General features: G+C 43.3%; 1 protein-coding gene across 2 annotated transcripts in view; it reads right to left on the reverse strand.

Annotated features, from left to right (window-relative positions):
- Positions 1-9,750: 9,750 nt before the first annotated feature.
- PPARA (peroxisome proliferator activated receptor alpha) overlaps positions 9,751-19,806 on the reverse strand; it is a 68,345-nt gene continuing 58,289 nt past the window's right edge. For both annotated transcript variants that reach the window (XM_070755245.1, XM_070755243.1), the window contains exons 7-8: positions 14,350-14,797; positions 9,751-10,449 (exon numbers count right to left, since the gene is read on the reverse strand). In XM_070755245.1, the coding sequence (XP_070611346.1) occupies positions 10,202-10,449; positions 14,350-14,797 (696 nt within the window). In that variant the 3' untranslated portion in view covers positions 9,751-10,201. The remainder of the gene's footprint in view (positions 10,450-14,349; positions 14,798-19,806) is intronic.

Here is a 19,806-nt window from a genome sequence, read left to right on the forward strand (position 1 = left end):
TGTCATATGCCATAGCCAAACTTTCATCTGCCTTTAATAAATATTTTTTTTAATAAACTTTAAGAAATAAACATGGTGAGTAATGATCTAAATGGTTGCTAAGGGAATGGGAAATGGTAATTCAGGGGTTTAAAGTGTTAAGGGAAGGCTTGTGATACAGTTCATAGCCAAAAATAGTGTATTTACTTCCGCATCTCTACTTCGCGGAAATTCGACTTTCGCGGGCGGTCTCGGAACGCATCCCCCGCGAAAATCGAGGGAAAACTGTATATATATTGTTTAATCCTTGGACTAAATCTACAGTTCTTCTCTAAAAAGCTGAGTTGTAATCATACAAGTACAGCTTTCGTACAATTTAAATATGGACAAGAAATCTTAATTTTTTATTCCCTTTCAGTGTTTTTGCTCTACAACTTGGGAATAGCTTAAAGAAATGCTTAAATTAACCATTCAGAAACAAGGCACTGGAAAGCAGATAATTACTGTACAATACAGCTGACTGAATTCCTCATCAGTTTTTTTTTAAATTACTGTCTCAGACCAGGAATAAAAGTGCAGAAAAATTAAATTATGGAGGACATAGTGGTAGTCAGTACTATAGTTCGAATCTGCTTAAAGTGGGCGTGAAAAACACGTAAGCTTGCATTGCAAAGACCCATCTTTACAAGATGGATGGGCTTAATTTATCATTTGCATAGTCAATATACATTGTTCAAAAAAAGAAAGGGAACACCTAAACTACACCGCCTTCTGCCGCACGAATCCCAGCGACCGGTTAGGTCCCACAGAGTTGGCCTTCTCCGGGTCCTGTCGACTAAAAAATGTCGTTTGGTGGGATCCAGGAGAAGAGCCTTCTCTGTGGCAGCCCCGACCCTCTGGAACCAGCTCCCCCCAGATATCAGAGTTGCCCCCACCCTCCTTGCCTTTCGCAAGCTCCTTAAAACCCACCTCTGTCATCAGGCATGGGGGAATTGAAATTTTCCCTTCCCCCTAGGCTTATAGAATTTATACATGGTATGCTTGTATGTATGATTGGTTCTTTAAATTGGGGTTTTTAGATTATTTTTAATATTAGATTTGTTTACATTGTCTTTTTTATTGTTGTTAGCCGCCCCGAGTCTTCGGAGAGGGGCGGCATACAAATCTAATAAATACAAATACAATATAACTCAAAGTAAATCAAACTTCTGTGAAATCAAACTGTCCACTTAGGAAGCAACACTGACTGACAATCAATTTCACCTGCTGTTGTGCACATTCAACTTTGTACAGAACAAAGTATTCAATGAGAATATTTCATTCATTCAGATCTAGGATAAGTTCTTTGAGTGTTCCCTTTATTTTTTTTTTAGCAGTATATTTCACTAGAATGCTTCCAAATAAAACCTGAACTATGTTTTTTTTAAAAAATCCACCTTTAACCAACAGCTGCTTGCACGAGAAAAAGGGGTCTGCAGACATGGTCAGACAGATTACCTCCGGAACCGCCTGCTACCGCACGAATCCCAGCGACCGATAAGGTCCCACAGAGTTGGCCTTCTCTGGGTCCCGTCGACTAAACAATGTCGTTTGGCGGGCCCCATGGGAAGAGCCTTCTCTGTGGCGGCCCCAGCCCTCTGGAACCAACTCCCCCTGGAGATTAAAACTGCCCCCACCCTCCCTGTCTTTCGTAAACTACTCAAGGCTCACTTATACCGCCAGGCATGGGGGATTTGAGATATTCCTTCCCCCTAGGCCATTACAAGTTATGCATGGTAGGTTTGCGTGTGTTTGGTTTTATAATAAGGGTTTTTAGTTGTTTTATTATTGGATTGTTACATGCTGTTTTTATCATTGTTGTTAGCCGCCCTGAGTCTACGGAGAGGGGCGGCATACAAATCCAATAAATTATTATTATTATTATGGTTCCCCCCCCCAAATAATTGGATGTTGGCCTGACACAGTGGGATCAAAGGCTGATTTTTCTTTTTGTATATTGTATGGCACTTCTGATTTAAAAAACAACAACAACAACAGATGGGAGCTTTGATTCCACTGCTGTGGCCGTGCTCTGCAGATGCTTCCAAACATGAGGTCTGTCTTTATGATTTGCAAATTGGTGGAACCGAATCTGAGTGATTAACTGCTTTTGTATCTTGCTATGGATATCAGACGGAGCACAATGGGGAAGGCAGGCAGACAAGGCAACTGCCCTCATTAATTGGCATAATTCATCAAGAAGGCTGGGAAAGGGTTATAAATCTCTCGCGTTAATTTAAATACAGTGATACCTCGTCTTACAAACGCCTCGTCATACAAACTTTTCGAGATACAAACCCGGGGTTTAAGATTTTTTTGCCTCTTCTTACAAACGTTTTCACCTTACAAACCCACCGCCGCCACTGGGATTCCCCGCCTCCGGACTTCCGTTGCCAGCGAAGCACCCATTTTTGCGCTGCTGGGATTCCCCTGAGGCTCCCCTCCATGGGAAACCCCACCTCTGGATTTCCGTGGAGGTCTGGAGGTGGGGTTTCGAGGACTTTGGTGTTTTTGCGATGCTGCGATTTCACTGATGCTCCCTTCACTGGGAAACCCCACCTCTGGACTTCCGTTGCCAGCGAAGCGCTCGTTCCTGCGATGCTGGGATTCCCCTGCAGCTTTGCAAAAACACAGAAGTCCGGAGGTGGGGTTTTGCATGGAGGGGAGCCTCCGGGGAATCCCAGCAGCGCAAAAACGGGCGCTTCGGCTGGCAAAAGGGGTGAGTTTTGGGCTCGCACGCATTAATCGCTTTTCCATTGATTCCTATGGGAAACATTGTTTCGTCTTACAAACTTTTCACCTTAAGAACCGCGTCCCGGAACCAATTAAGTTTGTAAGACAAGGTATCACTGTATACCGAAATCTCATACGCCACCCCACTTTCATTAGATCTGAGAGTAGCACAGAGGAACTTTGCATTGCTGCTCGGGGATTTCAAAAAGCTTTAATTACATATACAGTGCAATTTCAGTGCATTATTATCCCTACATTTAAATTGGTTGCTCGTGAAAGTCATTTGGGAGGTCGGACGGATTCCTACCAAGCCTCAAGATTAAATCCTCAACGTAAGAGAGGAGAGGGGACAATCAAACGCATAGTAACTGTAAACATTTACTTTATACTATTCTTAGCAAGATGATGACACTGGGTATTAGGCTCTAACACTTCCTACCAGCTTGTAATGAATTTCCCACTCGTTCACTAACACTTGACTCCTAGGAGTCTGTATTATACGATTAAGCTCCTACTGTTAGTTAAAAATCGGTGATGTTAACATTCCGTAAGATCATTCATGGCCCTTTTCTACGAAATGGATGAAAGCCTCTAGCGTATTTTGTCGAGCAATCGACACAATTTCCTAAGTATCTCAAAAAAGGCGGAAAATTCGTAAGGTCTATGGGTCCGTACGAGTGTAAAATTCCTTCCCTAAAAACAATAAGCCATGAAAACAAGAGTTGGGTTATGTAACTTGAAAATGCAAAGTAGATTTAGGTTTTCCAAATTGAGGTGGACTTCATTTGGGGCGGCTAAAATTGTTTTCAGCTAAAAATAGCATTTTACAAGTAGGTCCCGGCTGCAGCTTACTTTCAAACGAAGTAGTTCGTTAAAACAGTCCATTTCAAGAAATGTTTTGGACACGCGGGGTCACTTCAATTCCAATGGAATTTACTTAAAGTGTGTGTGTGTCTTTGTGTGTGTGTGTGTTGTGTTGCTAAGGGGCGTGAAGAAATCAACTGGTATTGCGCTGTGTAAGAGGTTTGAGGCATAACATCTTGACGTGCTGCGAGGCTGGTTAAACTTTACTAGAAGGCCAACATCTATAAAGTATATCCGTTTCTGTCTCTTCCCTATTGCCAATGTGTGCGGAGGCCCCCAGCCAAAAGTGCACCAACCCGGATGCCTTGTTGATGTGGCTGCCCTTTGCACAACTCCCATCAGTGGCAAATAAAAATGAACAAATAAAGGTTATGCCATAGAGAGAACACCAATATAGCAGGGGTCAAGCAAGCAGCGGGCCTAGAGACAAAAAAGGAGCTGTGACGTTCCTTGAAATATACCAGGGTGATCCGACATAAAAAAACATATATATGTGTGTGTGTGTGTGTGTGTGTGTGTGTATATATATATATACACACACACACACACACACACACATTTGTTTTCGTAGATTTTCACGGGTACAGGTATGAAGGTCTTGGCATATCCGGGTTTCTTCCCGTGTAGGATTCCGAGATTTCTGGCGATGTTTCGACAAGGTCCCACTCGTCATCTTCAGGCTGGTGCTTCTGTCCTTGTTCTAGGGCGAACACACAAAGGACAGACGCACCAGCCTGAAGATGACGAGTGGGACCTCGTCGAAACGTCGCCAGAAATCTCTGAATCCTACACGGGAAGAAACCCGAATATGCCAAGATCTTCATATATATATACATATATACACACACACACATATATACATACATACATACCTATTTTTGCTAATAAGTGAAAAGGAAGGGAGTCTGGTATAGATATATTTTGACCTTGTTATGGTCTCATCAGGCAGACATACCCTTCCTGGGATTTGAACCTGTAGCGTGTTGCATGCAAGGGAGGCTATTAACCTCTGTGCTACAGGCTCGCCTCCAAATCAGCTTTTACCAGGGAAGAGCCATATGGTCGATTTTCTGTCGAAATCACCCTTGTATTCCCAAATATGGGAGGAAGCAACTTTCCTTTTGCCTCTCGGCCCCATGCAGGGATCATTCCAAGGCAGATACATTTTTTTACAGTCGACAATTATAATTTTTATAGTCAACAACTATAATTTATAGTTTATAAAAAAATTATCTGCCTTGGAATGGGCCCTGTGTGGGGCCGAGAGGCAAAAGGAAAGGAAAGTTACTTCCTCCCATATAGGTGTTGTGGTTAGCTCTGGCCCAGCTCCTGCCCCAAGGACTGTGGATGTGGGTGAGACATCCACATGCTGCAGGCCTGTTTTGCCCCCGGTGGAATCTGCTGATGAAGGCTCCTCTGACCAAGAAGACATGAGTGACAGGGAGGAGGAGAGTGGGGCAGACAGCTCAGAAGGAGATCAAGTATCTAGCTCCTCCTTGGATTCGGAACAAGAGTTAATGATACAGCCACGCATGCGGAGAGCGATGCATAGGCAACAACAACTGAGAGATTATTATCAAAGAAAATGAGGCCACCTGTGGTTGGGTGGGGCTGTGGTAATTAGTGAGGCTGCTATAAAGAGCAGCCTGTGGGTTTGGCCATTGTGGAAGATTATCTGATCGTGGTGTTTCGTGACTGCTTTACTGACTTTGACCTTTTGTGTGCTGATTTTTCCCCGCTTTGAAACTAAAGCAGAGCAAAGTGTGTTTCACTTTGTGAAAGAAGAAGGACTGTGAATTGCCTCACAGCTGCAAGCTAAGTATCTCAGAACTGATAAGGGACTTGTACCAATTACCAGTTTGTTTGGAGACGTGTGCTCTTTGCTATACAAAAAGAGGGCTTAGTTTAAGTGAATTTTTGCTACAAAGAACATTGTTTTGAATTTTCAAACGTGTGTGTGTCTGAAATTCGTATCTGAATTTTCTGGAGGGTTCTGCCAGAGAGCTCGACAGAACAATAGGGTAATTTCGACAGAAAATCAATCATATTTATGTATGTATGTGTCTATGTGTATGTATGTATGTATGTTTTTATGTATGTGTGTATGTTTGTATGTATGTATTACAGTCTGCGTTCAAAAAGCAGAATTAAAAGACATTTATTCTTTTTCTAAACACTATTCACATGATGAAAGTATGAAAATGGATTCTGGTCGACAGGCATGAATCTTCCTGAGCCCGTCAGTATGACACATTAGTGTTTCTTAAACAATTTGATTTATAACTGGTTCTTTTTTTTTCTTTTCTTTTTTTTTAGTTGAGGTAGTTTGGTTTTATTTTGGGGAAGGAAACCTTCCCAGCGTTAATTTCTATTTTATTGCCCTAATCCTGAGTAATCTGAATAATAGTGCAAACAGGTTTTTTTTTAAATCCCACATTTTTAGACAGTGTTTCTATCAAAATAATATTGGCGTAAGCTGCTGTTCCACCTGAACTCTTTCTCCCGTTTTAATTCCTACTGAGTCAGTTCCAGGTGAGGAAAATGCAATAGAAAGGGCTCGGAAACGGCTCTTTTATGACACTTTAAATTATGATAAGATTATAAATAGAGCTGCTGCAGAGAAAGAGCTGTCAGTTGGAAGCCGGTGTCAGTAAATGACACTTTTTAAATAAAGTGAGGGATAAATTCGGTGGTGGGTTGCTGTTGTTTTGGACTGGAATCAAGATCTCATAAGAGAACGTGCAGGTGCACAAGATTTTGGCGAAATCATCAAAAATTGCCGAAATCTCGTGTGTTCTCGCGCGAGATTTGGCTTCCTGTGCATGCGCAGAAGCCAAATCTCGCGGGGATGCGCCCATGCACAATTTCCCTACTGAAACACCGTCCCTCCAGGAACCCAATACTGAAGCCAATACAGTGGTACCTCATCTTACGAACGCCTCTTCTAACGAACTTTTCAAGATACGAACCCGGTGTTTAAGATTTTTTTGGCCTCTTCTTCTGAACTATTTTCACCTTACGAACCCAAGCCGCTGCTGCTGGGATGAAGGGGTTTCTTTTTCCCCCCTTTTTTGAAGAAAGAAAAGGGAGGGGCGGCTTGGAGGGGGAAAGACTTTGCATTATCAAAAGTAGGAGAACAGTGTGCTTGCAGGCACTGAAAGAGTGTCTTTTGAAGAAAGAAAAGGGAGGGGCGGCTTGGAGGGGGGAAAGACTTTGCATTAACAAAAGTAGGAGAACAGCGTGCTTGCAGGCACTGAAAGAGTGTCTTTTGAAGAAAGAAAAGGGAGGGGCGGCTTGGAGGGGGAAAGACTTTGCATTAACAAAAGTAGGAGAACAGCGTGCTTGCAGGCACTGAAAGAGTGTCTTTTGAAGAAAGAAAAGGGAGGGGCGGCTTGGAGGGGGAAAGACTTTGCATTAACAAAAGTAGTTGAACAGCGTGCTTGCAGGCACTGAAAGGGTGTCTTTTGAAGAAAGAAAAGGGAGGTGTGGCTTGGAGGGGGAAAGACTTTGCATTAACAAAAGTAGGAGAACAGCGTGCTTGCAGGCACTGAAAGAGTGTCTTTTGAAGAAAGAAAAGGGAGGGGCGGCTTGGAGGGGGAAAGACTTTGCATTAACAAAAGTAGTTGAACAGCGTGCTTGCAGGCACTGAAAGGGTGTCTTTTGAAGAAAGAAAAGGGAGGGGCGGCTTGGAGGGGGAAAGACTTTGCAGAGAACAGCATGCTTGCAGGCACTGAAAGAGTGTCTTTTGAAGAAAGAAAAGGGAGGGGCGGCTTGGAGGGGGAAAGATTTTGCATTAACAAAAGTAGGAGAACAGCGTGCTTGCAGAGGCACTGAAAGGGTGTCTTTGGAAGAAAGAAAAGGGAGGGGCGCCCCCCCTTGTCTTTCTTCCTTCCCACTCACCCTTTAGCCTAGCCTTGCTTCTTCCACCCGCCCCCTTTAGCTGCTCCTCCCTGCCCTCTGTTCGCCTCCCTTCTAAAGTTTGGGATTTTCCTGAAGGATTTGCACGCATTATTTGCTTTTACATTGATCCCTATGGGAAACATTGCTTCGTCTTACGAACCTTTCACCTTACGAACCTCCTCCTGGAACCAATTAAGTTCGTATCATGAGGTACCACTGTAACCCAAATTAGCACTTTTTTGGCCTATGACTTCCACACACTTTGCCCAAGACATTTTGATTATAAAACAATTTCTACTATGTCAAGAGTTCAGAGCTTTGCAAAAAAAAAAGTTGGCCTATTTTCCATAGTATGAAAATCCTCACCTATACAATGATTAAGAATATACAGGTAATTATAATTCCGATTTGATATTGGAATACATGGGATACTTTAAAAAAAAGAAAAGAAATCAGGGTTTTAAAAAAGCACAGCCTAGAAAAACTGACAAAAGTATTATTGGAAGATCTAAACATGACAGAGCTTTCTGGTATATAAATTAACGGGGGCAAATTTGGGATTTCCCCCCCCAAAAAAATCAAGGCCTTTTTTAGGATAATCTGAACAAACTGAAGCTACAGTTGTATTTACAGAATTGAAAAGACTGTGAGCCCCTCTTCAGAATGGGGTTGAGACGGCTAAATAAAGGTGGATAAACAACCTTCAGAAATACAAAGAATTTCAGTTACGATGGTTTTAGAAGGCACCTGGTTACTAAATTCAACGCACTAGATTATCTAAAGGATTTAAATGCCTTAAAAGTATTAACACATCTCCTCTCTTGAAAATACACAGACACCATTAGTGGAAGATTGGGCTTAGACAAACCTGTAGACCAGTGTTATCTAAACTTGACAACTTTAAAACCGATGGACTTCAACTCCCAGAATTCCCCAACCAGCATGGCTTGCTGGAGAATTTCGTTGAGTTTGAAGTCTACAAGTTGAGCTGCAGTATTTTGCTACCACCAAACTAGGAAATAATCAGTAGTGTAAAATAAACTCCCAATTTCTGTTTTATATTTCAGTGCAAATTATATGCCAGTGGTATTTGACACTGCTTTTTATGAAATATTGGATATTCTCAGAAGTGGGTTGATGTTGGTTCGGACTGGTTCGGTAGAACCAGTAGCGGAAATGTACCGCTGCCTGCCGAACCAACAGCAGTGAAAGGCGGTCCTATGCGCCCAAAGCGGTCCTCCGGTTTCCATAGCTTGCAAAAAAACCACCTCTGTAATTTCCAGTTCTTATGCGCATCGCGATGGGGCGCATTTCCGTCATGATCAGAACTGGTAGGGAAGGTAAATAGAACCCGAAACCTGGGTGTTCCTTATCCTTAAATGCAGAATTATAATCCGTTCAAATTCCAGTCTAACCTTATTTCAGACATTCAAGATTGAAGCCGAGCCATGAGCCCAACTTAGTCTCCACAACTAAGGGCATATGAATCAACAATGATCAGTGATGCAGCTTGATTCGTATCGTAGTAAAGGAAGCGCAAGAAGCTCATATTCCACTGAGATTCCCAAAGTCCTTGAGGTCTGGCACATTGATGGAACCCAACTTCTCTTCAATTTTGGATGCTCTCCATAGTCCCTGCCTTCTCTCCCACCCTAAGAGGTACATTTTGAGAAGGTGGCAGGCTGCGGGACAGAGGGAAATCATCACTCTACTATCCCATCATTTTTCTGATGCTTCACCCAAAACCCACCATTATTACACAGCTAAACGTATAGAGCTTCCACATAATCCTATGGAACCTGGATTGTAATCTTAGCCGGAAAAAAAAAGTAGTGCTGTTTTTTTCTAAGGAAAAAATTTCTTCTGTAGCAGTAGCACTTTAGAGTTATATACCGCTTCATAGTGCTCTCTCGAAGCAATTTACAGAATTCGTCTATTGCCCCCCAACAATCTGGGTCCTCATTTTGCCGACCTCGGAAGGATGGCAGGCTGAGTCAACCGTGAGCCGTTCCGGATCAAACTGCTGGCGATTGGCAGTGTTAGCCTGCAATACCGCGTTCTGACCACTGCACCACCACGACTCTTCAACGCTCACCGGTCTAGTGCCAAACGCAACCCCCTCCCAGGAAGAAAGTCAGATGCATCTAAAAGATGTATATATATATATATATATATATATATATATATATATATATATATATATATATATATATATATATATATATCCTTTCCTCCTTCAATGGCTAACCCTCTTCACCTTTATTTTCAAAACATCCCTGAGTTTCAAGTATAATTCCTCCTACAAACTTGAGAGGGAAACAACAAAGCCCTTCTGGACGTTGCCCGCCCCGAGGCTCTTTGGATCCTGCCCCACACAACTGACTTTCACATATTTAGGAAGTGGGGATGGGAGAACCAATGCTTTTAAAAGTGCAGAAACGTCAGAAGGCATTGTGAGTTAAGTTGTGGCATGACGCAATTACCACCACGGCCCAAAATTTCAAATGAATCACCCCATAGTGTCATCTTTGTCATCCTCTCCCTGCTACGCAATCGCTTTCAATTGTTGAGCCTCTGCAAGAGAAACGGATATTGCGGTTACCCCAATTTTTAGGACCGCTGCAAATGTACCAAACACGGTGGAGACCGACACGCCTGTTGCTAGTACGAAAACGGGAAAGCCACCTTAGTACATATCCTTGTATATTTCTTGTAGCAAAGGATGTAAGTGTGCGTCCGATTCGGTCTTTTTGATGATCTGAACTAGTTGAGCGTGTTCCGTCACCAGTTGGCGGAGATCTGCCATCTTCTGGAGAAGTTTGGGAAAGAGGAAGATGTCGTCCGGATGGTTGTTTTCTAAATGAAGTTTCAGTACGTGAACGATGCTCTCCTGCATCTTCTCAATGTGTCCGATGTTTACCAAGCCTGGCCGATCTGTTCTCGAAAATAAGAATATGGATGGAGAAGATGAATAATGATGGTAGCACTATGTATTGATATAACACATAAAAAATATTATTGGAATACAGTGTTCCCTCGATTTTTGCGGGTTCGAACTTCGCGAATAACCTATACCACGGTTTTTCAAAAAATATTAATTAAAAAATACTTCGGGGTTATTTTTCTATACCACAGTTTTTCCCACCCGATGATGTCATCACCAAACTAATAATTTTTGCAAATAAATAACAAAAAAAATAATTATTGTTAATAAATAATAATGTTTATAAATATCAGGTAGTGAGTAAATGGTTGTTAAGGGAATGGGAAATGATAATTTAGGGGTTTAAAGTCTTAAGGGATGGCTTGTGATACTGTCCATAGCCAAAAATGGTGTATTTACTTCCGCATCTCTACTTTGCGGAAATTCGACTTTTGCAGGGGGTCTCGGAACGCATCCCCTGCGAAAATCGAGGGAACACTGTAAACTAGTTTAAACATATTCAAATTATATTTACTTCATCTTTTTTAGTTGTAATATTCAAATTTACTTTATACATAATATATTTTATTATTATATAATATGATATACAGTGGTACCTCTACTTAAGAACGCCTCTACTTAAGAATTTTTCTAGATAAGAATCGGGTGTTCAAGATTTTTTTTGCCTCTTCTTAAGAACCATTTTCTACTTAAGAACCTGAGCCTGGGAAAATTTCCCAGGAAATTTGAGAACGGCACGAAGGCCCAGCCAGTTTCCTGCCATTTCCCCTTTAATCCCGGCCATCTCGGGCTTTTCTGGACTGCCAGAGGAGCCTTTCGGTGGCGCTTAAGGAGGCTTTGGCAGTCCAGAGAGAACGAAGCATTTTCCTTTCTCTGGGCGCTTGGAGAGGGAATAAACCACTTCGCTGTGGTGACTCTCTCGCGCTGCCTCCCATATATCCAGCGCGAGGTTGCCTCCCGGAGTGTCTAGGCACGGAAAAGCAAAAGGGAGAGGGGCTTCGCCCCGGCTGAATCAACTCGGCTTCAGCCAAACCGAGGAGTCACAACAGTGAAGGAAAGACACCAGGCAAGTGAGCGAGAGAATTGGGGAGGCCCTTCAGCATGGGAAGGAAGAGGAAGCAGGTAGCAGCAGCAGCTGCCATTCAGTCAAAGGAGCGGGAGGTTCCCCCCTCTTGCCTGCCTGCATTTCTCTCTCTGGCGTAGTGTATGGGAGGCAGCGTTGCGACGGGTGTATGGGAGACGCGTGCTCCTCCTCGCCGCCTCAGAGTCCCTCTTTTTTTTTCTAAGCCTCAAAGTTTTGGATTTTTTTGATTCCCTTCACCTCACCTTCTTCCTTCGGCAGTGACTGTCCTTCTCCTCTTCTTCCTCCTCCTCCTCCTCCCACCCAAATTCTAAGCTTTTATTTCTTTCCTAATGGGTTTGCACGCATTATTTGCTTTTACATTCATTCCTACGGGAAAAATTGCTTCTACTTACAAACTTTTCTACTTAAGAACCTGGTCAGAGAACGAATTAAGTTCTTAAGTAGAGCTACCACTGTACTTTGTTATTGGAATAATTACTTTATTAGACATATAGAAATATGGTTTTTTTAGACTTTTTGTTGCAATATGAAGAATTATTTTATATGTAATCTACTTGGTTTAGAGGATCATAAGAAAATTGCCTTTGGGATATTTCATTACCATAGCAAACTAGGTAAGACCATCACATTTGCGAGAAAACAAGCTCAGACAGCACCAAGAACCTCACAGATCTACCCTGAGCTACAAGTATTCTTTATCGGTACAACTTCACTTGTACCGATAAAGCAGAACTATGGTTCCACTTAGTGACGGCTTTCCTGGTCACAATACTGGTTGCTAAACAAGGACTATCTCTACCAGCTTGTTGGGATACAGCAGGGGTGTCAAACTCAAGACCTGGGGGCTGGATCTGGCTCATGGGGACGCCCTGGAAACAGCAAAGGACCAGCCCAAGTTGCCCCTGCCAGCAAAAATGGAGCTTGGGAGGGCTGCGGGCGGCAGTTCCCGAGCTCTATTTTCACCGGAAGAAGGTTGCAGGAAGCCATCGCAGCTGAAAACGGAGCTCAGGAGTGATAAATACTGGATTCAAAATACCTATTTAGAAACATAGAAACACAGAAGTTTGACGACAGTAGAAGACCTCATGGTCCATCTAGTCTGCCCTTATACTATTTCCTGTATTTTATCTTAGGATGGATCTATGTTTATCCCAGGCATGTTTAAATTCAGTTCCTGTGGATTGACCAACCACGTCTGCTGGAAGTTTGTTCCAAGGATCTACTACTCTTTCAGTAAAATAATATTTTCTCATGTTGCTTTTGATCTTTCCCCCAACTAACTTCAGATTGTGTCCCCTTGTTCTCATGTTCACTTTCCTATTAAAAACACTTCCTTCCTGGACCTTATTTAACCCTTTGACATATTTAAATGTTTCGATCATGTCCCCCCTTTTCCTTCTGTCCTCCAGACTATACAGATTGAGTTCATGAAGTCTTTCCTGATACGTTTTATGCTTAAAAACTTCTACCATTTTTGTAGCCTGTCTTTGGACCCGTTCAATTTTATCAATATCTTTTTGTAGGTGAGGTGATACCTCGTAAATATATTTATTTAATATTTATGGGAGGAAAGGCTGGCATAACATCTTTTTGTAGATGAGGTCTCCTAGAGAGGTCTAGGAATGATCAAGGAAATGGAGCCCCTCCCTTATGATACCAGGTTACAACGCCTTGGTCTCTTCAGCCTTGAAAGACGGCGTTTAAGGGGTGGCTTGATCGAAGTGTATAAAATCATGCACGGGATAGAAAAGGTGGATTGAGAAAAATTATTTTCTCTATCACACAATACCAGGACAAGGGGGCACTACCTAAACCTCATAGGTAAGAAAGTGAGGACAAATCAAGGGAAATATTTCTTAACCCGGAGGGTCGTTGGTTTGTGGAATTCACTTCCAGAAGAGGTCGTGACAGCTGTCAGCCTTGATAGCTTCAAGGCAGGATTAGACAGATTCATGGATGCTAAGCATATAGATGGTTATTGAAACAGATGTCCATGTGCCGCCTCTGTGTTGGTTGAGGCAGGCAGGGTTCCCTTGAGTACCATTTGTTGGGGGTCAAGGGAAAAGGAGGGTCTTGCCTTCTCTTTCTGCTCAAGAGCCCCATGGACAATTGGTGGGCCACTGTGTGACACAGAATGCTGGACTCGATGGGTTTTGGCCAGATTCAGCATGGCTCTTCTTAGGTTCTTATGTCTATTGAGCCTGAAGTGGATCCCTTTCTGAGCGAAAAACAGAACCTACTTCTAGAGAAGTAGACTCCATGAAACACAGTGATACCTTGTCATACAAACTTTTCGAGATAAAACCCGGGGTTTAAGATTTTTTTGCCTCTTCTTACAAACTATTTTCACCTTACAAACCCACCGCCACCGCTGGGATGCCCCGCCTCCGGACTTCCATTGCCATCGAAGCACCCATTTTGCGCTGCTGGGATTCCCCCCGAGGCTCCCCTCCATGGGAAACCCCACCTCCGGACTTCCGTGTTTTTGTGATGCTGCAGGGGAATCCCAGGAGGGGAATCCCAGCAGCGCAAAAATGGGCAACGGAAGTCCGGAGGTGGGGTTTCCCATGGAGAGGACCCTCAGGGAAATCCCAGCAGTGCAAAAACAGGCGCTTCGGCTGGCAAAAGGGGTGAATTTTGGGCTTGCACGCATTAATCGCTTTTCCATTGATTCCTATGGGAAACATTGTTTCGTCTTACAAACTTTTCACCTTAAGAACCTCGTCCTGGAACCAATTAAGTTTGTAAGACCAGGTATCACTGTATATCGCTATTTCAGGAAGGACAAGGGTGAACCAAGGCTTACCTCCACAACATATTATAGCAGCCACGAAAAGGGAGATGTCGCTATCGTCTAATTCCAAGGCGTTGAATTTCATGGCAAAGTCAAACTTGGGCTCCATGATGTCGCAGAAAGGCTTCCTTAAACTTTTGAGGAATTCCCGCGTGATGAAGCCGTTCCCGTAAGCCACCAGCATCCCGTCTTTGTTCATCACGGAGGCCAACATGGCAAAGATGGCTTCGTACACCCCGTATTTTAAGAGGGTCACCTGGTCGTTCAAATCGAGGCTGCAGAAGCCCGGAATCGATTTGGCAAATTCGGTGAGTTCCGTCACCGCCTCCACGGAGGTGCACTGGCAGCAGTGGAATATCCTCACCTCGGCCTCCTTGTTTTGGATTCCGTTCGCGACGAGCTTCGCCACCAGCGTCTTCTCGGCCATGCACAAGGTGTCCATATCGTGTATGACGAACGGCTGCAGCAAAAATAAAAAGCGCCTGGATTAAGCCACCGCCAGGAACGATAGGGAGAAAAACGATTTGTGCTTGCCAAAATTGTCTTCTGGATGCAGTTGTTACAGATGAAATGTGGAATCCGCAAAGAACGATACACATTTAAAAGAGTACCGTTTTTTTCGGAGTATAAGAATGCACCTTTTTCCTCCCTAACAGAGGCTGATAATTTGGGTGCATCTTATACTCTGAATATAGCTTTTTTTTCAGCCCTGACTAGCGGCTAACGATCTTCCCAGCTCTTACCTTGCAGGCTCTTTCATTGTTACTCTCTGCAAAGAATGTTTTCTAAGCCCTAAGTCTTTGCAGGGCTTTCTATTGCTCTAACGTGCTCCAAATAAGTTTCTTTCCAGCCCTAACCAGGGGCTAACGATGTTCCCAGTTCTTATCGGCTTGCAAATTCTTTCACTGTTACTCTCTGTCAAGAATATTTCACAAACCCTATCTTTGTAGTTTTTTTTAAATTCTCTATTTGCTGCAAATGTTTCTTTCCAGCCCTAATCAGGTGCTAACAATGTTCCCAGCTCTTACAGGCTTGCAAACTCTTTCATCGTTACTCTCTTTCAAGAATGTTTTCCAAACCCTGTCTTTTTAGGGTTTTTTTCATTCTCTATTTGCTCCAAATTTTTCTATCCAGCCCTAATCAGGTGCTAACGATGTTCCTAGCTCTTACTGGCTTGCAAGCTCTTTCATTGTTACTCTTTCCAAATACAGTTTTTTTAAGCCCTAACCATGGGATAAAATAATATGCTGACGCTGACCAGACTAAAGACGCTAGACATATGAATACCTGGTAAGCAGATTCTTTTCCCTAAAACTAAGGTGCGTGTTATACTCCGAAAAATACGGTAATTTTGACTGCAACGTGGGTCATTACACTTACCTGGGAATCCTGTTTCGTATTCTCTGAGGCTGCGCTTGCAATTTACTCACGCTAAAAATCTGATGAACGTGGTTACTGGAGTCCTCAGTGGTCTCTGTGCTCAAGTAAAAGAAGGGATGGTTTCCACGAGGCAGTAAGTGTGGGGTTGACTTTAGAGAAAAAAGAGCTACAGGCAGGCAAACTCTGCTAGAGCCACCCACAACTTGTGGGTTTCAACTCCCAGAATTGCTGAGACCAGACGTGCTTTCTCAGGAATTCTGGGAGTTGAAGTCCACAGGTTTTAAAGCGGCCATAATTCTCCAGATCTATGTTAGAGGGAGGGAAGGAAAGAGGAGATCTAACTCAAAAACAGATGCGTATCCAAAGCAAACCTTTGAAAAGTGTTCGGAAACTTCAGATCGTGCAGAATGCAGCTGCGAGAGCAATTATGGGCTTCTCTAAGTATGCCCATATTACTCCAACACTCCGCAGTCTGCATTGGTTGCCGATCAGTTTCCGGTCACAATTCAAAGTGTTGGTTATGACCTATAAAGCCCTTCATGGCACCGGGCCAGATTATCTTCGGGACCTCCTCCTGCCGCACGAATCCCAGCGACCGGTTAAGTCCCACAGAGTCGGCCTTCTTCGGGTCCCGTCGACTAAACAATGTCGTCTGGCGGGACCCAGGGGAAGAGCCTTCTCTGTGGGCCCCCCGACCCTCTAGAACCAGCTCCCCCCTGAGATTAGGATTGCCCCCACCCTCCCTGCCTTTCGTAAACTCCTTAAGATCCACCTCTGCCGTCAGGCACGGGGGAACTAAAACACCTCCCCCTTGCCCATGTTGTTTTGTTGATTGATTGACTGTGTGCCTGCTTTTTTATATATATTGGGATTGTTTTATGAAATTACTAATTTTAAATTGTAATTAGATTGGTGGGCATTGGATTTTTATTATGTACTGTTTTTTATTATTGTTGTGAGCCGCCCCGAGTTTGCGGAGAGGGGCGGCATATAAATCCAATAAATCTAATCTAATCTAATCTAATCCCTTGCAACAAAACAAGGGCGCATGTTGGTGCAGCATTTGTGCTCACTGGTGTTCTGAGGCCCCAAATTTGAATCGCTGCACAATAGCAGAAGCAGGTAGACTTAGCCTATTTTTCGGAGTATAAGAAGAGCCTTTTTCCTCCCTAAAAGAGGCTGGAAATTCAGAGGCAACTTATACTCAATGCAGCTTTTTTCAAAGCTTTTGTCCTCAGCCCGAACTAGGTGCTAACAATGTCCCCGCTTGCAAGCTCTTTCACTGTTACTCTCTGTGAATAATGTTTTGCAAACCCTGTCTTTGTAAGGTTATTTTTATTATTCTACTTGCTCGAAATGTTTCTTTCGAGCCCTATCCTTCTGCGCCGGCTGGAGGGGTTGGGAGTGGGAGGCACTGTCCTTCAGTGGTTCTCCTCCTACCTCTCCGGTCGGTCGGCAGTCGGTGTCAGTGGGGGGTCAGAGGTCGACCTCTAGGTCTCTCCCTTGTGGGATGCCTCAGGGGTCGGTCCTCTCCCCCCTGCTATTTAATATCTACATGAAACCGCTGGGTGAGATCATCCAAGGACATGGGATGAGGTATCATCGGTATGCGGATGATACCCAGTTATACATCTCCACCCCATGTCCAGTCAGCAAAGCAGTGGAAGTGATGTCCCGGTGCCTGGAGGCTGTTGGGGTCTGGATGGGTGTCAACAAGCTCAAACTCAACCCCAACAAGACGGAGTGGCTGTGGGTTTTGCCTCCCAAGGACAATTTCATCTGTCCGTCCATTACCCTGGGGGGGGGGAATTGTTGCCCCCCTCGGAGAGGGTCCACAACCTGGGCGTCCTCGATCTAACATTGGAACAACATCTTTCGGCTGTGGCGAGGAGGGCGTTCGCACAGGTTTGCCTGGTGCACCAGTTGCGGCCCTATTTGGACAGGGAGTCATTGCTCACAGTCGCTCATGCCCTCATCACCTCGAGGTTTGATTACTGCAACGCTCTCTACATGGGGCTACCTTTGAAAAGTGTTCGGAAACTTCAGATCGTGCAGAATGCGGCTGCGAGAGCTATTGTGGAGTTACAGTAAAATGGGGGAAAACCCACTTAACAAATGTCTCACTTAACAATATAAGTGTTGGGCTCCATTGTGTCCAGTGTTGGACATAAATTATGAATTACTTGCATTAATAAAATGATTAATCTCAAAATGTCCAATAGATGTTTGAAAAGAAAAAGGCTTCCTCACAGAAGCATTTTTATCAAATCTTTCAACGTCATTGTTTTTAAATACTTGTTCCCTGTTTTTCCCAACATACTCAATTAAAATACAGTGGTACCTCTACTTAAGAACTTAATTCGTTCCATGACCAGGTTCTTAAGTAGAAAAGTTTGTAAGTAGAAGCAATTTTTCCCATAGGAATCAATGTAAAAGCAAATAATGCGTGTAAACCCATTAGGAAAGAAATAAAAGCTCGGAATTTGGGTGGGAGGAAGAGGAGGAAGAAGAGGAGGAGGACAGTCGCTGCTGAAGGAAGAAGGTGAGGTGAGGGGAATCAAAAAAATCCAAAACTTTAAGGCTTTTTTTTAAAAAAAGAGGGACTTTGAGGCGGCAAGGAGGCGCATGTGCCTCCCATACAGCCAGCGCGAGGCTGCCTCCCATACACTGCGCCAGAGAGAGAAACCCAGGGGGGAATGGCCGGAAACTGGCCGGGCCTTCGTGCCGCTCTCAAATTTCCCGGGAAAATTTTCCAGGCTTGGATTCTTAAGTAGAAAATGGTTCTTAAGAAGAGTTTAAAAAATCTTGAACACCTGGTTCTTATCTAGAAAAGTTCTCAAGTAGAGGGGTTCTTAAGTAGAGGTACCACTATACTGTATTAGGTAAACTCAGTTTTTTGACAGGAAATAATTGCAGGAACTGATGGTTTAGATAGAATTTAAGGTCGCGCGTGTGGCTTTTCCTAGCTAAACATTTCCCAAGCGTGTGTCTTTCAGTATTGCTGATTCATCAAGCGAGGGTTTAACAGGTTCAATTCTCTCCAAATTATACCCACAAGAACCAAAACGTGACAATCTTCCACTTGTTTTAAGCACAGTTTAATTCCTATATATTATCCACCTTGAGCTTTTGGAGAGGGTGTTAAGATTTTCATTTGTTTGGGTAAGCTGTTATGCTTGTTTCCTGAAGACTGAGACATACATTATTAAAATATCTGGAAAATAAAGCTGTCAGTCAACTACAGAAACTTTGACCTCGGTAACAAATTAAGCAATTTGGTGTATTTACTTATGGGTAAGTTGTCAGGGCTAATCAGAACTCTTTTAACTTATGTGTATCACACACACACACACACACACACACACACACACACACACACTGCTGTTAGAGAGATGAGGAACATCTCTATCGCTGCTTTATAACTCTATTTTAGTGGTCCCCAAACTTGGCAACTTTAAGACTTGTGGACTTCAACTCCCAGAATTCTTTAAGTCTTCTGGATTTTAACTGAGACTTGTGGACTTCAAGTCCCAGAATTCTTTAAGACTTGTGGACTTCAACTCCCAGAATTCTTTAAGTCTTCTGGATTTTAACTGAGACTTGTGGACTTCAAGTCCCAGAATTCTTTAAGTCTTCTGGATTTTAACTGAGACTTGTGGACTTCAACTCCCAGAATTCTTTAAGACTTGTGGACTTCAACTCCCAGAATTCTTTAAGACTTGTGGACTTCAACTCCCAGAATTCTTTAAGTCTTCTGGATTTTAACTGAGACTTGTGGACTTCAACTCCCAGAATTCTTTAAGACTTGTGGACTTCAACTCCCAGAATTCTTTAAGACTTGTGGACTTCAACTCCCGGAATTCTTTAAGTCTTCTGGATTTTAACTGAGACTTGTGGACTTCAAGTCCCAGAATTCTTTAAGACTTGTGGACTTCAACTCCCAGAATTCTTTAAGTCTTCTGGATTTTAACTGAGACTTGTGGACTTCAAGTCCCAGAATTCTTTAAGACTTGTGGACTTCAACTCCCAGAATTCTTTAAGTCTTCTGGATTTTAACTGAGACTTGTGGACTTCAAGTCCCAGAATTCT

The sequence above is a fragment of the Erythrolamprus reginae genome, chromosome 6 (genome assembly GCF_031021105.1).
Source record: "Erythrolamprus reginae isolate rEryReg1 chromosome 6, rEryReg1.hap1, whole genome shotgun sequence".
Lineage (NCBI taxonomy): Eukaryota > Metazoa > Chordata > Lepidosauria > Squamata > Dipsadidae > Erythrolamprus > Erythrolamprus reginae.